The sequence below is a fragment of the Uranotaenia lowii genome, chromosome 3 (assembly GCF_029784155.1).
Source record: "Uranotaenia lowii strain MFRU-FL chromosome 3, ASM2978415v1, whole genome shotgun sequence".
NCBI lineage: Eukaryota > Metazoa > Arthropoda > Insecta > Diptera > Culicidae > Uranotaenia > Uranotaenia lowii.
Window position 1 is genome coordinate 147,646,549 of NC_073693.1, and position 22,514 is coordinate 147,669,062.

The window sequence follows — 22,514 nt, forward strand, 5'->3', positions numbered from 1 at the left end:
ATTATAACTGATATCAAAGCTCTATTAAAAACAGGAAAATATGTGTTTAATTGAAGCTTTTGCAAAACACAAAAAAAAAATGACTATTAAGTGTCACTGAAAACTGCAACCTTTAAAATAAATCACCTATAATTAACAAAAAATGTAATTTAAATTGTTTTCCTTGAAAGTTAACGAAGATTCATTTATTATTACAGCAAATGTCCTGTAAAAAATTTGTACACTGGAAATTAAATGTCACGTAATCATGTTTTCGACCTTTAAATTTACGGTAAATGTCCTGCTCCTTTTTGTTACAGGACATTTGCGTAATTTTACAGGAAATAATTTTTGATGTGTACTTTTGAAACTTTTTTACAACACTCTTTAGAAAGTGTTTGTAGTGAATTCAGAGTTGAACTTAATCACCCAAATTGAGACGCGTTACAAACAACCGTCAGAGTTGAAAGTCGTTAGCAGAATCCCGTATTTTTTTCATTTTCTTGTCATCAAGAGAATCGATCGTTTCTCTTTTTCGTTTAAACGCTTATTTTCATTTACGTTATTATGGGTTATATCAGGAATGGCAATAGGTTTATTCATTTCATACATTTTGTGATTCCTTTTGTCTTTTACTTGAATGCTTACACATATATATTGGTCACATCATCAATTGAGTGGCTAGAGAACGGTAGACAATGTGCAACTCGAGATCCCATACACCCAACCTTTGGGTAGTGTTCATATCACCTCTTGTCTGCAACTCCGATTCTCTACCTCCCCGTGATACTAGCTGGGGTGCGAGCAACCTTAGCGGAGATCGGGTACCCAACCCCGGTGGATGCTTTGGTCGCATGCAAACTAAGTTAGGGGGCTTCGTACGCGTCTGTTCTCCATGTCAGGGGCGGCGTGCGGAGTGCAACATCGTCCTGGTGGTGTTCGGGACCCAAAACAGCAACATCACGACGGTCCTCCTGCGAGATAGTGAGGTTAGCTGCGGGCCTTGCGAGCCCGTGACTACAAAAAACATAAGCAACGAATAACGAACAACAAATTTCAGATGGAAATCGGCAAAGACACACGCGACGAAAAGGGACTAGCGATTGGAAACTTGGAACATGGAACTGCCGATCTCTAATTTTGTGGACAGTACCCACGTGGTCTCCAACGAATTGAAGAGCCCCAAATTCGACATCGTAGCGCTGCAGGAGGTATGCTGGAACTCCACGGTACGAACGTATCCAGATGTTTGTGCCATCTACCGGAGCTGAGGCAATACACACGAGCTTGAAACAGCTTTTAAAGTGATGGGAAAGATGCAAATGCGCGTGATCGGGTGGTGGCCGATCAACTCACGAATGTGCCGGTTGAGAATCAAGGGCCGGGTCTTCAACATCAGCATCATCAACGTGCAAAGCCCTCACCTAGGAAGTACCGGTGACGACAAAGACGAATTTTACGCGCAGCTGGAGCGTGAATACGACCGTTGCCCAAAACATGATATCAAAATTGCCCTTTTGTGATGTTCGTTCACATGCCATATTCATGAAATGGTGGACATAAACGAACACAAACACATACAGGATCTCAATGAAACTTGATGTTTCCTCGAAGAGAGTCCTTTTTCTCAACTCTAAGCGTACATCTTTCGAGGATATGATGGCTAGCATCTTACAAATGCTAAAACCACCAACCCCCAGAAAGTGTACTATGTATGCCGTGACCGGGATTCGATCTCATCCCGCTGGCTTAGAAGACTTGAAGGCTATGCTCTAGGCCACGGGCTGCGGCTGTCTCAAAAAAGGCTATTTGAGAAACTTTTTGGAACAAAGAGTCCATAGAAGGCTATTTGACACCCAATTTGAAACTTTTATTCTGAATGGATGAGATTGACATGTCACAAAAAGACTATTTGAGCAACTTGTTTGAACTTGAAGTTCACAGAAGGCTATTTGAGACCTAATTTGCAACTTTAATACTGAGTGATGCGTTTGCCGTGTTACAAAAAGGCTATTTGAGGAACCTTTTGTCACTTTCATGCTCACATTCGAGAAAATTCGGTACCAATATTCACTGGAACCATCAAAATCGTCATCGCGGATTTTAATGCTCAGGTCGGCCAGGAGGAGGAATTCAAACCGACAATTGAAAAGTTCAGTGCGCACCAGCTGACCAACGAAAACGGCCTCAGACCTATTGATTTCGCCGCCTCCAAACGAATGGCCGTACGTAGTGCCTTTTTCCAGCACCGTCTCCCACACAAGTACACCTGGAGATCAGCGTAGCAAACGCAATCACAGATCGACCACGTTTTGATTGACAGCCGGCACTTTTCGGACATCATCGACGTCAGACCCTGTCGAGGCGCCTACATCGAGTCAGATCACTATCTGGTGATGGTGAAGATGCGCCCAAAACTCTCCGTAGTGAACATCACACGAAACCGGCGCCCGCCTCGGTTAAATATCGCACGGCTGAAGCAACCTGAGGTCGCGGCAGACTACGCGCAATCGGTCGAAGCAGCGCTGCCGGCAGAGGGCGAGCTTGACGAAGCCCCTCTCGAGGACTGTTGGGATACCATTAAAACAGCCATCAACAGTGCTGCGGAGAACGTCATCGGCTATGTGGAGCGAACTCGACGGAACGACTGGTTCGACGAGGAGTTTAGGAGGGTGATGGACGAAGAGAATGCCGCGCGGGTGGCAGTAGTGCAAAGAGGCACCCGTCGAAATGTGGAAAATCACCGACAGCGGAAGAGGCAGCGAGTCCGAATTTTGCAAGAGAAAAAGAGCCGCCAGGAGGAGGAGGGGCTCGGGAAGCTGGAGCAACTGCATCTTTCCCAAGAAACACGAAAGGACTATCAGAAAATCAACGCATCTCGCAAAGGCTTCGTGCCACAAGCCGAAATATGCCTGGATAAGGACGGGGCATCCTGACGGACAATCGTGAGGTGATCAAAAGGTGGAAGCAGCACTTCGATGAACACCTGAACGGCACACATGCAGGAGATCAAGATGGTGGGGGAAGGTACATTGCCGGCGTAGCCAACGACGTAGAGGAGCCACTCCCAATGATGAGTGAAGTTAAAGAAGCCATTCGTCAGCTGAATAGAAACAAGTCGGCTGGGAAGGATGGCATCGCAGCTGAACTCATCAAAATGGCCCCGGACAAGTAGGCCGATTGCCTACACCAGTTGATGATCTGGGTCTGGGACATAGAACAGCTACCGGAGGAGTGGAAGGAAGGAGTAATATGCCCCATTTACAAGAAGGGCGACAAATTGAACTGTGAGAACTACCGAGCGATCACTGTCCTCAATGCCGCCTACAAAGTGTTGTCCCGAATCTTACTCCGCCGCCTAACGCCACAAGCAAACAGATTCGTGGAAAGTCATCAGGCTGGCTTCATGGAGGGTTGGTCAACGACGGACCAGATATTCACATTACGGCAAATCCTCCAAAAATGCCAGGAACACCAAGTTCCTACGCACCGTCTATTCATCGACTTCAAAGCCGCATACGACACGATCGACCGTAACGAGTTATGGAAAATCATGGACGGGAACGGCTTTTCCGGGAAGCTGATCAGACTGATCAAGGCGACGATGGATGGAACGCAGTGCAGTGTGTGGATTTCGAGTGAATTGTCGAGTTCATTCGAATCACGCAGGGGGCTTCGACAAGGTGATGGTCTATCCTGCATGATGTTCAACGTGGCGCTAGAAGGTGTTAATCAACGAGCGGTGGGCGAAATGCGGGGCACGATTTTCAACAGATCCAGTCAACTTATCTGCTTTGCCGATGACATTGATATAGTCGGCAGATCATCTGCGGCGGTGGAGGAGATCTACCGCGAACTGAAACGCGAAGCAGGAAGGATTGGGTTGATGATTAAAACGTCCAAGACGAAGTACATGCTGGCCTGCGGATCCGAGACCGACCGAATCCGCTTGTCCAGTAATAACAAGGTCACGATCGACGGCGACGAGCTGGAGATAGTCGAAGACTTTGTCCATCTCGGCTCACTGGTGACCGCAGACAATGACACCAGCCGTGAGATCCGGAGCCGAATTATCAGCGGAAGTCGTGCCTACTATGGACTCCACAAGCAACTGCGGTCGAGAAGACTTAAGGCAGAAACACAATACAGCGTCGGTCGTCGCGTCACGTCAGCGGTCAACGCTGTCGATAAGTACTAAAACGCGGACGCGACACACCCGACGATTTTTGCATCACAATTCATTCTAAGATGTCTCTTGACGCTGAATTGTGATGCAAAAATCGTCGGGTGCGTCGCGTCCGCGTTTTAGTACTTATCGACAGCGTTGATCGCTGACGTGACGCGACGACCGACGCTGTATTGTGTTTCTGCCTTTAGCCCTCGCACGAAGTGTAACCTGCATATGACGCTCATTAGACCGGTTGTTCTCTACGGGCACGAGACATGGATATTGCTCGAGGAGGATCTGCGTACACTCGAAGTATTCGAGCGACGAGTGTTAAGAACCATCTTTGTTGGCGTACAGGAGAACGGAGTGTGGAGGCCACGGAGGATGAACCACGAGCTCGCGCGACTCTACGGCGAACCCAGTATCCAGAAGGTGGTGAAAGCTGGCCGGATACGCTGGACGGGACATGTTGCGAAAATGAAGGACGACTGACCTGCAAAACAGGTTTCCGCTACGAATCCGGTAGGCACAAGACGAGCGGGGGCGCAACGAGCGAGGTGGTTAGACCAAGTGGAGCGTGATCTGGCAAACGTGGGGTGCTCGAGAAATTGGAGAACGGTTGCCATGGACCGAGTGAATTTCAGGAATAATGTTGGTCAAGTTATGTCGTGAGACGGAATACTATGTAAATGAAATTAATATTCCTATAGTTTCTTTAAAATAACGACACATTGTATAAACCACAGAACAATGTTGAATTTTTATAAAGCCAAAGTGTGTTCCGTTCGCTCGTTTCTGGAAATCGTGAATCGATCTAATGTTTGCCCACAAATTCAAAACAAAAGTCAATTGACCAATGTACCGACAACTACCAAAAAATAGCAAAAGCCAGGATGTTTCCAGGATGATGTCATGTGCCGGTTTGGAGTTTACTGTATTTTGCAAATTTGATTTCCATGTTCCATGACGACCATGCCACCATGTGTGTGTGTTGGTACACATGTCGATAGTTGATTGCTCTTAACTGAAATGCTTTTGATTACCGGTTCGTCGTATCCATTTGATTATGGCCGGACATCCCGATTGTTACTGTCCCCTTGATATCGAGGGGACGAAAATTAAAATGTCATCCAACATTGCGAAAGTCACAGTTTTAGGAAAAGGAAAATTTTTCTATGGAAAGAATGAAAATGTGTTGGTTTATAACAAGAAGGAAAAGATTCAAATCTATTATTTCTCATTATATTCTAGAGCAATGTTAAGTTTTTATCAAATGTCCAAGTAAACTAACAACTCAATGTCAAACATTCCTGGACAAGCTTTTATTTTCTCGACTATTATAGTGATTATAGTACAAAGTTGTACCATAACATAGCACAACTTTGAAAACTGGCAAACAAAAATCGTTGAAGAGAAATGTGATACATCCCATTCAAAAATAACAATGACAACGCAAAGTATATGGTGAAAACAAAAATACATGAACCGGAAATACTGAAAACCATGTTTGATGAAGAGAACATAGAATATTTCATTAGAAGACGCAATGGAACAAAAAGCTCGCACTACTGATCAAAATGACACTCAGCAAGTTTGATTGCCACCTCTCAAGTTGTGGTAGAAGTTTCTAATTTGAAATCGTAGCTTCTTTCAGTTTCCTATTGGCACACAAACATTTAGTCTGTCTCTACCCTGTGAACTTTTCGCTTCAGCTCAGAGAGAACACACAAAGGGTACAAAGTTCGATTGTCTATCGACAAAGTGCCATCTAAAATAAACTCAATCGTAAGTGTGAAGAGGCGAAAGGGGGCACTCTAACAACCAGACCAACATTTCGAAAAGAGTCGAGGAAGGAGGAACCGAAACAAAGCAACAGCGTGTCTTTCCTTGTGGAAGGACTTCTGCGAACATCTTCTTCCATCCTTCTAACAACAGTACTCTTCAAATGACAACCTATATTAAGATGAAACTATTCCCGATAGCAGTGGAACCACGACGGAAATACAAGATGCTGGAACAAAACAAATTAATCTGACCTGATTGCGGTTACGTTTTTACTTTAGCAGAGTTAACAAGTTCTTCTATACTGCACCATGCATCTTCATTCTTCAGTCGTGATTTATCCAAGAAAAAAATAGAAGTTATATATTGAAATTGAAAGTCTGTATACTGCTTAAATCAATTATAAACATCTTAAAAGTCTGAAAGCGGACTTTTCCAAAAGGTTCTGGAGAGCTAGATATAAAATCTATTATAGATCCTTTAGAGCAAGTTTACTGGTGATAAGAAAAAGTGGTAGGAATTTGGACACTTAAGGCACATTTTGAAAATTTTCCCATTCATAAACATTTTCAAGATCTGTGGCCTTCTAGTTTTTTTACAACACGTGTTGTATTTTCGCATGCTGTGATGCGAAATTAGCAATATTTCTATCACATACGGCTGAAATAGAAACAGTGTTGTACAAAAATACAACGCCCAAAGATCTTGAAAACATTTTTGCATGGTAAAATTTTCAAATTGTCAAAGTTAATACCACTTTTTTCCCAACACCAGTGAACTTGCTCTTAAGACTTTACTAGAAGCTATTCCGATTTTGTCTTCACTAAAAAAATACAATAAAAATCATTCGATGATGATTACCAACTAGTTTATGTAACTTATTGTGTTCAATATTTTTTTAAACTTCTCTAAAGTAACATTTTGGCTTGGTACATGATACCGTTTAACTGGCACACTTGAATATCCCAAGTACCAAACGTCACATATTTACTTGAATAAAGGCATTGAAAGTTACATATTGGCTGACAAAGAGAATCAACTGCCCAATTCCCTTTAGTGAACTTTATGTACTCACTAATGAACTTAAAAGTTGCAAAAGTGATCAAGATGTTCGTTGTTTGTGACTTGTTTTGCCCAATTCCCATGAGTAAACTATATGTACTCATTAATGAACTTGAAAGTTCCAAAAGTGACTTATACGTACGTTGTACGAGACTTAAGTCACATAAAGGACACAAAAGTGCTCAAAACGGGATTTTTTAAGTCACATAAAGTGCATTGAGGTGCTTTGAAAATCAAATCACCACTTCGAGTTTTAGTTTCATTTAGAACTACATCAAGGCGTGGTCTTGTGGTAGCGTGTTCGATTCTCACCATGAAGGTCGGGGTTCGATCCCCAAGCCCAGCAAGTTTTTTTTTCAATAAGGCTGGAACAAATATCAATTTCTTCTTTTGTCTCCCCCCCCCCCTTCGAAATTTTCAAAAACCCGAAGGGGGAAATAAATAAAGTTTTAAGTATTTCATGGAAATTCTGATAAAAAAATCAAGTATCCGAAAGATTACAAGACCAAAAAAAAATTTTGGAAGATGGAAGTTATTTCACCATGTGTATTCTTAATTTTATTGAATTTTTCAATAAAAAATTTCATTATTTTATAGGTTTTATGCAATGATATAGCATGCAATTTTTTGCATGCAAGATATTGTGCAATTTATTCCAATTTATTTGTTTTTCGCATTATTTTTTATTGTCCCCCCCCTCGCGATGTCCCAACTCTGAGTGACAAAAGAAGGATTTTAAATTTGTTCCGGCCTAATTAATTTGGTAATTGAGTGACCATTCTGATGCGATATATGTAGGAAATGTAGGAAAGAAGCAATTGAGCAATTTTTTTAGTTAGGAATCCGGCGCGTGGCATCATGGTGGCACTAAATATATGTATAATGAACTGATGCCAAGGGTACAGTTGAGATAGAGAGAGATTTTTTGCTCATTTTACGAATTTTTGGAAGCTGAATTAAAAAACAACTGGAAGCTGAATAGAAGATCAATAAGACTTGTTTTGGAACTTGAAAGTATCAATAAGAACATAAATTTTGAGCTGCATAGAACGTACTTCATATCAATTGCAATGATGGGACTGAGTAAGCGTTTTTGTACCTGTTTTGGTTGGTTGGGATTGTAAAAAATACACAGAAACAAAGTACCAAATTAGTCACATTTTTTTTAAAAAGATTAGGTAAACGGATTTTAATTTGGATTTTTTTTTCAAAAATGTATATTTTTTGGTTTTTCTTAAATACTTTCTTTTAACGCAATGCAAATGAAATTACAATGTATGGAGTTTACCGGAGAATACTCTTGCTACAACTTTGCTCCAGACGGCAAAGGATTAGGAGTAGCGAGATAATAGTTATAAAGCGTCAAATAGAACGTTCTATTTTCATGGAAAGAAACTAGCAACACTGTCAGATTTTCTGTTGAATTTTCAGAAATACTACTTTGACAAAAAAAGTTATTGATTTTAGAGTCGTAAAACGTTCTGAAGAAATGATCTACTGAAGATTTTCTATCGTTTGCAAAAATAAAAGTTACGATTACCAAAAATTTAGAGCCACCAGTAGACGGTTTTAAAAAAAATAACTAAAATTGGATGGAGTTGTTTTTTACTTGTTTAAATAACATTTTTAATTTAGTTTAGGCATTTATAATCACACCTTTTTTTTCAAACGAGAAAATCTTGTCTAAGGCCACTGACACCATATTAACCAGCCTCTCGATCCCTTGGCTATCTTTTGGCATATTTTATTTGTGTTTCACCAATAAGATAACAAAAAATGTCCGAGAAAAAATCATGAAAAGATGAGTATACTTGATTTTCTCGGAATAATTCTTGTAAACCATGTTATACTCTCCCGAAAAGTTGGAATGTGGTTTTGATGTAAATAAAATTAGTGTTAGAAAATAAAATAAATTGTCCTTAGGCGATAATTCTGTCAGGCTAAGGAAAACTCCAATAAGGCAGTTAACAGAAAATATGATTGATTGGTATAGCTGCGTTTATGAGAAATTGATTGTCATCACACACACGCACTATTGGGCAGCACCATACAATGAGGCGGCAAAAAATCTATTTTTGCTTTTTATGAACTCTTTTAAAGATGAAATGAATTGTACGCATAGAATAACCAATTTAAACTATTTTAAGCTTTGCTTATGCATGTGTGCTCAGAAAGGACAATAAAATTGGAACAAAATGCATAGTGTAGTTTTGAAACAATACCTGTTTAAATAATAATTTCTCGGAAACGTGTGGATATTTTTGAGTTCTGAGTGTTCACAAAAAATATTTGACAGATTAAAAAAAAACCAAGGGTTTTTTTGATCATGATTATTCAATTTTTTGTGATGAATAAGAGAGTAGATGTAGAAAAAATGCAATAGAAAATTGTATAATTTTTGGAAAAAAGGAGTTTTAAAAAAATCTCAGTTATTTCTACAGTTATTGAAATTCTGTCAAAGATTTTGGTCACAATCAATTAAAATTATCTTCCTGCACGTTATAAACAATGTTTTCTTAATGATGTTTTAAATGAATCATACTATTCTACTAAAATGGTTAAATACTCCTGTTGCAGAATTTGATATTAAACTAGAAATTAGAACATCCCTAACTCCAAAATTCAAATTGTTAAAATAGTACCTAGAAACGCAAAGTCTCACTCAATTGTAATTGCTCTCCCACTTCATTGTTCAATTGAATCAATGATCGTCATCATCAAATTGGGCGCTTCCCGCCACAAGCTAGGGCAATGATTGTGCAGCAGTTAGTCTTCACCAGCACCTGGTGCAATAAAGTTCGGACAAATATACTTATCGTCTTTCACTAAACGAAACCGCATTTTTGTTAGTGAAAGTATCACCACGTTGTCACAAAGTAATTACCGTGAAAGTAATAAGGTTACTAAAGATCCTGTAACGTAAATCGGATCAATTCGACGTCCCTGCAGCTGCTAGTCCGGTTTGGCTACATTTTTTGGTGCCGAAACCCGGGAATCGCCAGGTCCCCATTGTTCTCGACCAGTTTGGAGAGGTTACCCCATCGTCATCGGATAGCTGCGTTCGGAGGTTCCTATCGCATCGGCTGGACCCTCAACCGGATATCATCGCCCCCGCAACATCTACAGACTGGATTACATCTTTTTTGGAGGATTTTCGACCGAATTACGGCTGCAACAGAGGAAGTTAGTCGCACCACGTGGACACGGAACGCAGGTTTGGTCAAGTGAGCCCAGGTTTTAACCACTACAATAGACAGGTGAGTCAATCGAACCAATAAATAAAGATTTTCGAGCGTTCATGTTAATTGGCCCTGCAAAAAGCTCAAAAATGAACCGTGATGAGCGTAAGGTAAAACGATTGATTGTGCGTCGGAACACTATCACTGGTTCCATAAATTTGGTTAAAACCTTTTATGAAAATTATAATTCTGAGCGGGATTTTCCACAACTGAGATTCCGTTTGGAAAAATTAGATGAGCTTTATCGGGAATTTAATGAAATTCAAAGTGAGATCGAGGCCAAAGAAGAATTTCCTGAGGAATTTTCAGAAACACGTGCCAATGTCGGAAATGATTATTTCATGCTCAAAGGTAATTTGGCGGCAAAATTAGACGCCATTGCTCCCAACAATTCATCGCAATCCCCCTTAGCTCCACCTGCACATGTTCCCTCTGTCCGTCTCCCTGAGATAAAAATTCCGGAATTAAGTGGAAATTTCGATGAGTGGATGAATTTTCACGATTTGTTCACCACCCTCATTCATGTGAACCTGCAACTTTCGTCCATACAAAAATTTCAATATTTGAAGGCAGTTCTCAAGGGAGAAGCTCTCAGGCTTATCGAATCGTTGGAAGTCTCTGCGACTAACTACACTATCGCGTGGGATCTGTTAAATAAACGGTACGATAATAGAAATCTGCAAATTAAGCAACATTTTTCGGCACTTTTATCCACACCTTCTGTTCGGAAAGAATCTTCATCAGCCCTCGCCAATTTGGTTGATGAATTCGGTAAACACGTGAGCGTTCTTAACAAATTAGAAGATCCGAAGGATCATTGGAATTCTTTCCTTGTCGAAACTCTGAGCAGCAAATTAGATCCAGTTTCACAGAAGGAGTGGGAAAATCAATTGTGTGACGACATTCGACCATCCTACGAATCGTTAGTCACTTTTATACAAAAGCGTTATCGAATTTTGCAATCACTAATGCTCTCCCAACCATCGCTACCTAGTGCAAAATTTGAATCCAAAATCGAATCAAAATCTTCTCGAAACAAAATATCGATTTATCACTCTGCCAATAGTGATCTGCCGAAATGCATCTTATGCAAACAAGCGCACCTTTTGATGCAGTGCGACGAGTTCAAAAGGCAAACACCTCAAAAACGTTTCGAGATCGCCAAAAGACATGGTCTTTGCCTCAATTGCCTAAAATCGTCGCATTTGATGAAAAATTGTACTTCTGGATCGTGTCGAACATGCAACAGGAAACATCACACCTTGTTGCACCTAAACTCATTCAAACCATCGTCCATTCACGATGATGAGCAAAATACTATCGCTGCACAAATTGCGCTATCTTATTCACACTCACAATCGGCACCGGTCGTCGATCCTTCGTCGTCGGTTACGTGCATTGCCGATCAATATCACGTGCTTCCTCGGGTACAGGGAGTGCCCTCGTCGTCGGTTGGGCCTAGTAAACATTCGTCGTCTTTCGTTCCCTCGTCGGATGGGCATCCGTCAGGTTCGGCTCAAAACACAACACATGTGACCAATTGCCATACACAATCATTTTTCTCAAAACCATCCCAATCAGCTGTTTTCATGCTGACTGCATACGTTAAGGTCAAGGACCTCGCAGGCAACTTTTTACACGCTCGTGCCTTGCTTGACTGTGCTTCCGAAGCCAACTTCGTTTCCGAACATTTGGCACAACAGCTTCGCTTGAAACGTACACCAGCAAACGTCGATGTGTTCAGCCAGTCAGTCCAAAGAGTAAAAGATCAAGTCCCGATCACCATTGCCTCTCGATCCGGCAAATTTGTCACAAGCATGGAATTTTTCGTGTTGCCAGCCTTGACTAGAGTTCTTCCATCTACAAACGTAGACATTTCGAAGTGGGTAATCCCTCGCAACCTTCCCCTTGCAGACCCCAAGTTTAATATTGCACACGACGTTGACCTTATCATTGGAATCAAATCATTCTTCTCCATCTTAGAGAATGATCAGATATCGCTTGGCCAAGGTTTTCCAATTCTACGAAAAACTGTTTTTGGGTACGTCGTCGCGGGTGAAACAAACGCACAACCAAAAAGTCCCGCCGTGGTCTGCAATGTTTCGTCCATCGATAATCTGGACTCTACAATTCAAAAATTTTGGGAAGTGGAAAGTTTCGAGAAAGGCAAATCTTTAAGTTTGGAAGAACAATATTGCGAGACGCATTTCTTGAAAACCCACTTCAGAGCACCTGACGGACGGTACGTGGTTCGTTTGCCGATTCGTGAGGAAATGTTGCATGCCTTGGGAGAATCTTTCCCGATAGCAAATCGCAGATTTCTTAGTACCGAGAGGAAGTTGGGCTCAAATGATAATCTTCGAGCGGATTATTTAGAATTCATGACTGAATATGAAAATCTCGGTCATATGGAACCTGTCAAGCCCGATCTCACAAAGCCCCACTACTACCTTCCTCACCACGCCATCCAACGTCCCGAAAGCACAACAACAAAAACTCGCGTCGTGTTCGATGCGTCTTGCCGAGCAGCAAACAACATTTCGCTAAACGACATCTGCTACATCGGTCCCACCGTACAACCTTCGTTGATTTCCACACTCATCAACTTTCGTTTGCCAAAATACGCCGTCAAATGTACCGGCAATGTCGTGTAAATGTACCGGCAGATCGTCGTCCATCCAGCTGATCGTACTCTGCAGCAGATACTGTGGCGAAAGAATCCCGAAGCACCACTACAAACCTTTCGTTTGAACACAGTAACATATGGTACAGCCCCTGCTCCGTACCTGGCTACTCGCGTCCTCAACCAACTTGCCCACGATGAAGCCGAAAACTTTCCTCTTGCTGCCCCACTCGTACCCAAGCGTTTCTACATGGATGATTATCTTTCGGGCAATGATGATAAACAGCTGTTGATTGCCGAAAACCACCAGATGATTGAGCTATTGAAATCTGGCGGGTTTACTCTTCGCAAATGGTGCAGCAATTGCAACGAAGTCCTCTCGCAGATTCCAGAAGCACTCAGAGACTCTCCATCCGAACTCGATATTGGCCAATCAGGATCGATCAAAACATTGGGACTTCGTTGGCATCCGCAACCCGATCATTTCACTTTCAATGTTCCTGATCTCGAAACGTCGGCTCCAATAAGAAAACGAGTCATACTCTCGGAAATGTCTCGTCTCTTCGATCCGATGGGTTTGCTCGGTGCCTCCGTCGTAAGCGCAAAAATATTTCTACAGTCGCTTTGGTCCGAAAAATTTTCGTGGAATGATCCGTTGCCAGTCCATCACCAGGCATGGTGGCAGCAATACCGACAGGAGATGGGAAGCTTTCTGTCGTTAGCCATTCCCAGACAAGTTTTTATGAATAACTACGAAAATTTCGAACTGCACTGCTTCTCGGACGCTTCCGATAGTTGCATGGTTGGTTGGTTGTTGCATTTATGTACTTTCCTCGAACGCAGAAAACAAACCAATATGCAATCTTCTGGCTTCAAAATCGCGAGTTAGCCCTCTCAACAAGCTGTCAACCCCTCGGCTTTGTGCTGCTCTCCTTGCTGCCCAGCTACAAGACTCTATCGTGGAATACACCGGATGGAATTGCCCGGAGACATTTTGGACGGATTCCACCATAGTGTTGCACTGGTTGACTTCGTCGTCGTCCGTTTGGAAGGTGTTTGTATCGAACAGAATTGCTGAGATCCACCGCATCACCAGAGGCAGTCCATGGCGTCATATTCCAACTGATCTCAATCCAGCTGATCGAATCTCCCGCGGTGTCAGCCCATCAGCACTCATAAAGTCTGCTTCATTTAATATTGGAACACTAACAATTGCGTGAAGCTCAGTCATTTATTAACGAATTCATAATTTGTTTTTCATACAAATGTAGCATTTTCTTTACTCTTTCATAAAAAAAAATTAAAAAAATTATTCATTGCTGTTTCGAAGAAATTCTCGTACTTTTCCCGTAATACGGCACATTAGGCGGCGCACACCCTTTTCGTCCACCGTTTTGGCGATTTGATTCCACCAGTTCTTCATTTGAGTCATGTTCCTAACAAGTTTTCCCTTTGCCTTAAGCCTCCGCTTCGTGATTGCCCAGTATTTCTCTATCGGCCGGAACTGGGGGCAGTTTGGGGGGTTGAGGTCCTTCGGTATTACGCTGACCCCGTTCGTTGCGTACCATTCCATAACCGTTTTGCTGTAATGGCAGCTTGCGAGGTCCGCCCAAAACATTACTGGACGGTCGTGGGCACGAATAAACGGCAGAATCCGTTTCTGTAGGCACTCTTTTTTGTAGACTTCTGATTGTCTTGTCAGTGAGAAAGACTTTGGTTTTCTGTCCACAACTGCATATCCCCTGCCAAATCATGTACTTGCGGGCGAATTTATCCGCAAACAAGAACTTAAATTTTGCAGGTACATCCCCCCGAGCCGTCGCCAAATAAAATTTTTGACCTGGGATTTGCCAAAAGTCCGCCTTCACGTAGGTCTCATCGTCCATCAGAATACATCCGTCGAACTTGGTCAGCACTTGGTCGTACAGCTTTCGAGCACGGATTCTGGCCACATTGTTCTGCTTCAGCATCCGATTTGGCTGTTTGCTGGCTCGGAATGACCTTATTCCTTCCCGGAGACGAATTCGTCGCACCGTACTGTGAGCGGCCTGGAACTTATTGGCCAAATCGCGGTCTGAAAGATTGGGATTCCTCTTGACGTCCTTGATGACTTTCCCACGCAGTTTCCGGTCGACAGTTCCACTCCGACGCTTCGAATGCGGCTTCCGAGCCGTCGTCAATGTTTCCTTGTACTGCTTGATAACACGCCATACGGTATTTCTGGGCATTTTAAGCTGTTTAGCTAGCTTCGATGCCGACAACAATGGATTTTCAAGAAAACTGTGCACAATTTGATCTCTCCGTTCGGCTTCCATGACGGTTGTTTACAAAATGCTATCGTTTGGTGTTATGACATAAATACATGGTGAAAGGTAATGAATTTCCCGACACGTGGGTGAAAAAAGTTTCCAAATCCGTCCACTAGGAGCGCCACAATGAGCAAAAGAATTTGTTTCAATATTAAATGAAGCAGACTTTAGCAGACAATCTTTGGTGGCATGGACCCATCTTTCTTTGTACCGACAAATCGAACTGGCCACCTAACGATATCTCACTATCGCCTCTCCACATGCAAGCTAGAGGAATTGAAAGCAAGCAATCGACGGTTTCTCTAGTTGCAGTAACAGAATCTCCTTTTTTTCACCCCATCACAGATCATTCTCGTCTCTCCCCCCTTCAGCGAAAGGTAGCATGGGGTTATCGCTTTATTCAAAATTGTCGAACAAAACCTGATAAACGAAATTTTGGCTCACTGAACGCTCACGAATAAAATGCATCACTGAATATCCTATTTCGACACGATCAGAAAACGCATTATAATAAGGAAATTCATTTTTTGAAAAACGCATCTGAGCCAATAATCAAAAACATTGGCACCACATCAAAACTTAAGTCGCTCAACGTATTTTTTGACGAAAGCGGTCTGCTCCGCCTTCAAGGCAGACTCCAGCACCTTGACGCACCGTTCGACACCAGGTTCCCAATAATCTTGGCACACAAATCGCACTTGGCTTACCTTTTGGCCAAATCAATCCACCTGAACACCCTTCATGCTGGCCCTCAAATGCTTTTGGCAACAATTCGACAACGATTCTGGCCAATTAGGGGGAGAGATCTGGTGAAAAAAGTGGTCAAAGAATGCCTAGTCTGCTTTCGCTGCAAGCCAACCAGTGCCTCCCAGATTATGGGACCCTTACCAAGTGTTCGGCTCACACCCACGCGCGCGTTTGTGAGCTGCGGAGTAGATTATTGCGGCCCGTTTTTCGTTCGTATCCCAAATCGTCGGTCCGCGCCGTTGAAAATATTCGTCGCGATCTTCGTATGTATGTGGTCGAAGGCTGTCCACATCGACATGGTCTACAGCCTCATTTCTGAGTCCTTCATCAACGCCCTGAAACGCATCGTTGGCCGACGAGGTCGGGTGGCCGACATCTACTGCGACAACGCTCTGACTTTTGTTGGGGCCAACCGACTTCTGCAAGAATCGAAACAAGACTTCGACAAGATGCACAGCTCCGAAGAAATTGGCGCTCACTGTGCTGATAATGGGATCGTATTCCATTTCAACCCCGCTCGATCCCCACACTTCGGTGGCCTCTGGGAGGCCGCTGTCAAATCGTTCAAGCATCATTTGTATTGGGTGATGCAAACAACAGTCCTTAATATCGACGATTTCAACACTCTCCTGATCCAGGTCGAGGCCGTCATGAATTCACGGCCCTTGACCCCCCGCTCATCCGAGCCTGATGACGTCGTCGCTCTGACCCCAGGGCATTTTTTCGTTGGAGAGCCTATAGTTTCTCTCCCCGAGGTGGACATCAGTGAACTCCCAATAAATCGTCTTAATTCTTTCCAACAGATGCAACAGCGAGTCCAGCACTTCTGGCAGGCTTGGTCGAGAGATTATATCGGCCAGCTCCAAAACCGCAAGAAGTGGCCTGTGGTTTGCCCCAATATTTCGGAGGGCACATTGGTCCTCATGAAGCAAGACAACGCACCACCGCTGAGCTGGAAGCTCGGTCGAATCGAGAAGGTTTTCCCCGGAGATGATGGTCGAGTACGTGTGGTCACGGTCAAAACAGCCAAGAACTCCTATCGCAGAGGTGTGACGGAAATCTGTCCGTTACCAATTGAAGAACCTACAACTTTGGCTCCGAAGGAAGGCATCTCGGAACCGACGACCCAGATGGTGGCGACAGACGAATCAGTACTGAAGAAGGCGACTAGAAGCTCGGATTAATGGTTCTGTTGAAAGTTCCTTTCAACGGGGCGCGCCATGTTGCAGAATTTGATATTAAACTAGAAATTAGAACATCCCTAACTCCAAAATTCAAATTGTTAAAATAGTACCTAGAAACGCAAAGTCTCACTCAATTGTAATTGCTCTCCCACTTCATTGTTCAATTGAATCAATGATCGTCATCATCAAATTGGGCGCTTCCCGCCACAAGCTAGGGCAATGATTGTGCAGCAGTTAGTCTTCACCAGCACCTGGTGCAATAAAGTTCGGACAAATATACTTATCGTCTTTCACTAAACGAAACCGCATTTTTGTTAGTGAAAGTATCACCACGTTGTCACAAAGTAATTACCGTGAAAGTAATAAGGTTACTAAAGATCCTGTAACGTAAATCGGATCAATTCGACGTCCCTGCAGCTGCTAGTCCGGTTTGGCTACAACTCCCCATTTTTTGTTTTTATCATAACTTTGAAGGATGCAGCTTTATGCAGCTATTTTTTCTCGCATTCGATTAATCAGACCCTTTTCTATCATTGAAAGACCAAAAAAGTTTTGAGAAACGCTGGACTTTATTCATGGATACCAAAATGTTTAAACCCTTATAGTGAATCATAAAATTAGTCGTTTTTAACACCCTTTTTGTTAATCGTGTATAGATGAAAAATATTTTAAAAGAAGTTTCTAACGATGTGTTGTAAATTGATGTAGCATTTTATTTAAAGGAGAAAAATTGATTTGAAGTATATTTATCAAAATTTTTTTTAAGTCTGATGTCTTCGAAACGATAAATGCTCATGGTGATAATAATCTGAAAAATTGGAGATATTTAGTTTAAAATTAAGTTACAAACTGGTATATGACAAATATCATCACGATGAAGCTTATTTTTGACTTTTTGCCGCCTCATTCTGCATTAATGATTGTGTTTGGAGAGGTTTTACGTTATTTGTTGCACAACAGTTGTAAAATTGTAATCCATGACCGTTAGAAGAAAAATTCGTAGCAAGTAAAATGACATTCATTCAACTTGGTCATGACATTGTTGGCTTACGTCGCTGACCAAAAATCAGTATCGCATGTCTTAGACATGCAAATCAGTATCAAAGTCGACTGGTATTGGCTGTCTGACATGACACTGAACATTTGCAGCTCTGGCTATAAATAGGGGAGAGTGGGGTATCATGGGCCACTATTTTTTTTTCTTTCTTTCATAACTCCTTTATTAGAAAAGATAAAATGAAAAAAATAAATGGAACGGTTTTCAACATTTTTGAGGTATCATTAGGCATTTTTATAGTTTTTTAAATACATAAATTTCCCGAGTTTTGTCTGTTTTAAAAAAAGTTTTTTTTTTGTATTTTGATAACTGTGAGGAAACGTGGGCCACCCTTTCCAAATTGACTAGATAACGTGCAAAGTTTGTGAGTTGACCCGAAACTGAAATTTCATAATTCATTCAGTTATTTTAAAGCGATTTCAGATGAGGAAACTAAAAAGAGAGTTGTGTTTGATCGAATCGATCCTTAAACCTAGCTCGCAAATGTTCAGCAAAATTCCATAAATAGGATTTTTGTTCGTCTCTTTGGCATTAGAAAAGATGGACAAAACATTTTCCATAATTCTTAATTTGGCATAAGAAAACTTTACAAATAGTTATAACGTATTTAAAGTTCTGAACGTGTAAAAAAACACCGAAATATAGATGGCCCAAGATACCCCACAAAATGTGGCCCACGATTCCCCACAAGCAATGATTCGGAAATTGGTTGCGTTTGTGTGACCTATTTATGTTTCATCAAAAATTCCTTCTCCACGGAAAAGAACATGACAAAACCAAGATCATAAGCGTATGAGCATATTTTTGTTCTGTACTTGAGGTTTCGCACGAATGCAATTTTGCGGGTGCTTGTTGAATTATGTAAGTACATTTTTCTAGGCTGGTTTCATAAAAGAAGCATATGTTACGTACATAAGTCAACAACATATAGAAAAACATGCTTTCGCAAAGCGGTGATAATGACAGTTGGATTGGGATTTCTATCTCAACACACAGCTGAGACATTTGAAGTGGCCCACATTTCTCCATGGCCCACATTTCTCCATGGCCCACTTTACCCCACTCTCTCCTATAAATATTTTTTAAAATTTTTGAATATCATGGCCACAAAAAATGTATAAAAGTAGTTTAAAAATCGTACTTTAAATCCATGAATCGTAAAAATTGTTTAAGTCATGCCAGATAAATTTTGAAAAGAGAATTGGAAAGATGACATAATTTGACAAATTTTCGCGTTTTCAGATTTTCAAAATCTGAAACATAGAATTTTTTATTTTTCAAAGGAAGCTGTTTTCAAATTATTTGTTAATTTGAAATTTCTCAGATTTTCATGCACTGAAGTTCAACTTTGCACGGAATTTTGAGTATATAAACGCAAGATATCAGTTATAATTAATAAATTATAGTTCTATTAACTCATCCGTTTATATTCATTAGAAAGGTTATTTCATACCGATCCAACAAAAAAACATTAGCGCTGCAAAACTAGTATTTGTCATATTTTTGTAAAATATCGCAACATTAATGTAATATCAACACAAGAATCGGTATGAAATCTGATGAATATAAATTTATTTCGATAATCTTGTGTTAATATACTCAAAATCTAGTGCAAAGTTAACTTAAATTTGAGAAATTGAAAATTGACTAAAAGTTCGAAAAATAGCTTTTTTGTAAATTCTTCTGAAATTCTGTCTTCCGTATTTTGAAAAGCTAAAAATGCAAAAATGTGCCAAATTACGTCAACTTTCCAATCCTCTTTTAAATATTTATCTGGTAGGCTTAAACAATTTTGACGATTCACTGATTGAAAAGTACAGTTTTTACACGACGTTTTTGTGGTCATGATCTTAAAAAAAATCAAAAAAATATATTCTTATGTGCTACATATAGCTTATAAATTCAGTTTTCTTGGACACCAAGTGAATTTTTTTTTTACATTCCGTAGCTGATTCATAGTCTTTCTTCCGAAGCATGTTTATTTTTGGATTTTAATGTCTTAGACGTATAATAACGGTAAAATTAAGGATAGGAAGTGTATATTGTCTGGAAAACTTTTTTGAGTTGCATCAAAAGAATTTTAAAACTATAAATTTTGTGAAAATCGGTTGAGAAACAAGAGAGATATAGCGGTTTTTAGTCAGGAGTGTCAAATTGACACTTAAGGTCTGATTAGGGAGTTTTTTTTTTCTTGGCTTTCACGGTGCGATCATAAAAAAGTAATGATGAAAAATTAAAGATTATAAGAATTCATCGAGAGTCTCCGAAGAAATTGTATTATTTGAATGCATCCGAAGAAAGTAACAAGCCGTCAAACTTCCACTTTTTCATATAGACACTCAAGAGCGGATTAGGGTTAATAACATATTCATCGTACCTTGTATCATCTTTTGGTTTTCAAATGAAATGTGGGAAATCACGTCTAGATATAGAAAATAGAATTTGCTGATTAGGTAGAACAAATAATTGAGCGACCCTTTAGAGTTAACCAAATGAGCTGAAATTTGGCATGGGGCTTTCTGACTGGCAAAAAAAAACGACAGCAACCCCCAAACTTTTGGATTCCGAAAAATTCTTCTATTTCTGGACCACCCTACCCTACCACAGTCGCCAGACGAAAATTAACAATTGTCGCAGCCCATAGCGTAGAGAATAGCCTTCAAATATTCTAAGCCAGCGGGCATGAGATCGAATCCCGATCACGGCATACATAGCACACTTTCTGTGGATTGGTGGTTCTAGTATTTGTAAGATACTAAAAAAACCTTAAGAAACAAACATTAGTTTTAACATAATGATACAAATTATTGTTTTGAAAACACTTCTCACTATATATATATATATATATTAGTGGCATTCGGAATAATTAAAAGTTACGTTACAAGTGAGTTGCACGAAATTTTGTACACAAGTTAGTTTTACTATATTCATTTGTTTTTTTGGTATTCCACCTAAAATAGTGGTTGCAATTGGAAGATTTTTAACGTTCCAAACTGAAAAAAAACTATATCACGACTCAACTAGAAAAGTTTTTCATGGATTATTAATTGATTTGATACACAAGCAAATTTGGAAACAGCGAGATGATCATAGACCAAAAAAACTAGATCCTATTTGAAATTATTTAAGCAAGGGCACATGATTACAAGACTATTAAAATAGTTTGCAATTTCCCTCACAAATTATTTTTTCGACATTCCGTGTTATCTTCAAAACACGCAGCAAAAAACTACTGAATCACTAGGGAGGAAAGTTTGGATCAAATAGTTTATTATCACCTAGTGAACGCTATCCTTACTACCGCACGGTGTCTCTGATGGAACGATTTTATTTATCGAAAATTAGCATCGCTAATTTTTGCACCATTCGAAAGCTGGGACTTTTCCCTTTAACTTGAGCCCAAATTTGAAATAATACACCGGGGGGTCTAGAACATTTTATTTTTTTCAAGATTTTATAACCTTTTTAACGGTTTTTTCAAAGACAAAATCATACTCATCACTGTGAAAACGCTCGCCTTACCTTTAGCGTAAATCCAACATCATATGTCAAAAATATGATTTAATAGGAAATTTCCATGGCTACATTTTTGAAAAAGGCAGCAAAGTGATACAAATTGAGAGAAAAGAGTTGGAATGTCACAAACAGTGTGATTATTATTTCATTTGAAAAATCTAATAAAACTTCTCACCACTGATTGTACTAAGACCAGAAAAAGTATTCTACGAGCTTAGTTATTGATTGTAGAGTGTATAAATGTTCAATACGTTTTATTTACATCAAAAATCAATATTTTACATAAAATTGATCAGGATTATCTGAAGTTATACGCATTTTTGGGGTCTTATTATTCCGGAACAAATATCAATTTTTTTTGTCTCTCCGATTTTTCCAAAAATCCCGATGTGGGGAATAAATAAAGTTTAAGGTATTTTAAACAAAAATTTGATACATTCTTCAAAAATTCAAACAGTTAAAAGAGCGAAAGCCAAACTGTAGAAGATGGGAGTAATATCAGTAATGTCGTTTAGAATTTTTTTTTTCTTTCAAATGTTTGATCTTAATTCTCTCGATTGTTTGATTTTGTGCAATGTAGATTGATACAAGTTTGTTGCAAGCCAGCATTTGTTCTTTTTTTTTTTTCTAATGTATTGAACATTTGAATCAATTTTTATTTTGAATCCCCCCCCCCTCCTTCCTCGTGATGTTTCCACTCCTAATGACAAAAGATAGATTTCAAATTTGTTCCAGCCTTATAGAAAAGATGGCACCTGCTTGACTCGAAAATTTGGTTACTCATTTCATACTTTGAACAATGTTAGGCACTTTTTCCAAATAAGTGCTTAATCCGAACAAATATATGT

The 22,514-nt window shown here is 40.4% G+C and overlaps 3 protein-coding genes across 3 annotated transcripts in view; 2 read left to right on the top strand and 1 right to left on the bottom strand.

Annotated features, from left to right (window-relative positions):
* Positions 1–22,514, bottom strand: part of LOC129757203 (uncharacterized) — a 483,998-nt gene that overhangs the window by 432,856 nt on the left and 28,628 nt on the right. The gene's annotated exons all lie outside the window — the stretch shown is intronic.
* LOC129752711 (uncharacterized) lies at positions 10,320–12,884 on the top strand. Its single transcript, XM_055748483.1, has one exon. It carries the CDS (start codon positions 10,320–10,322, stop codon positions 12,882–12,884), a length of 2,565 nt encoding a protein of 854 aa, XP_055604458.1.
* On the top strand, positions 12,885–13,867 carry LOC129752712 (uncharacterized). Its single transcript, XM_055748484.1, has 2 exons — positions 12,885–13,655; positions 13,697–13,867. The coding sequence occupies exons 1-2, from the start codon at positions 12,885–12,887 to the stop codon at positions 13,865–13,867; spliced, it is 942 nt and encodes a 313-aa protein (XP_055604459.1).

Coding starts and splice junctions, on each gene's coding strand:
- LOC129752711 (XM_055748483.1), top strand. CDS start 10,320: ATGAACCGTGATGAGCGTAAGGTAAAACGATTGATTGTGCGTCGGAAC.
- LOC129752712 (XM_055748484.1), top strand. CDS start 12,885: ATGTACCGGCAGATCGTCGTCCATCCAGCTGATCGTACTCTGCAGCAG. Junction 13,656..13,696: donor ACGCTTCCGATAGTTGCATG/GTTGGTTGGTTG, acceptor CCTCGAACGCAG/AAAACAAACCAATATGCAAT.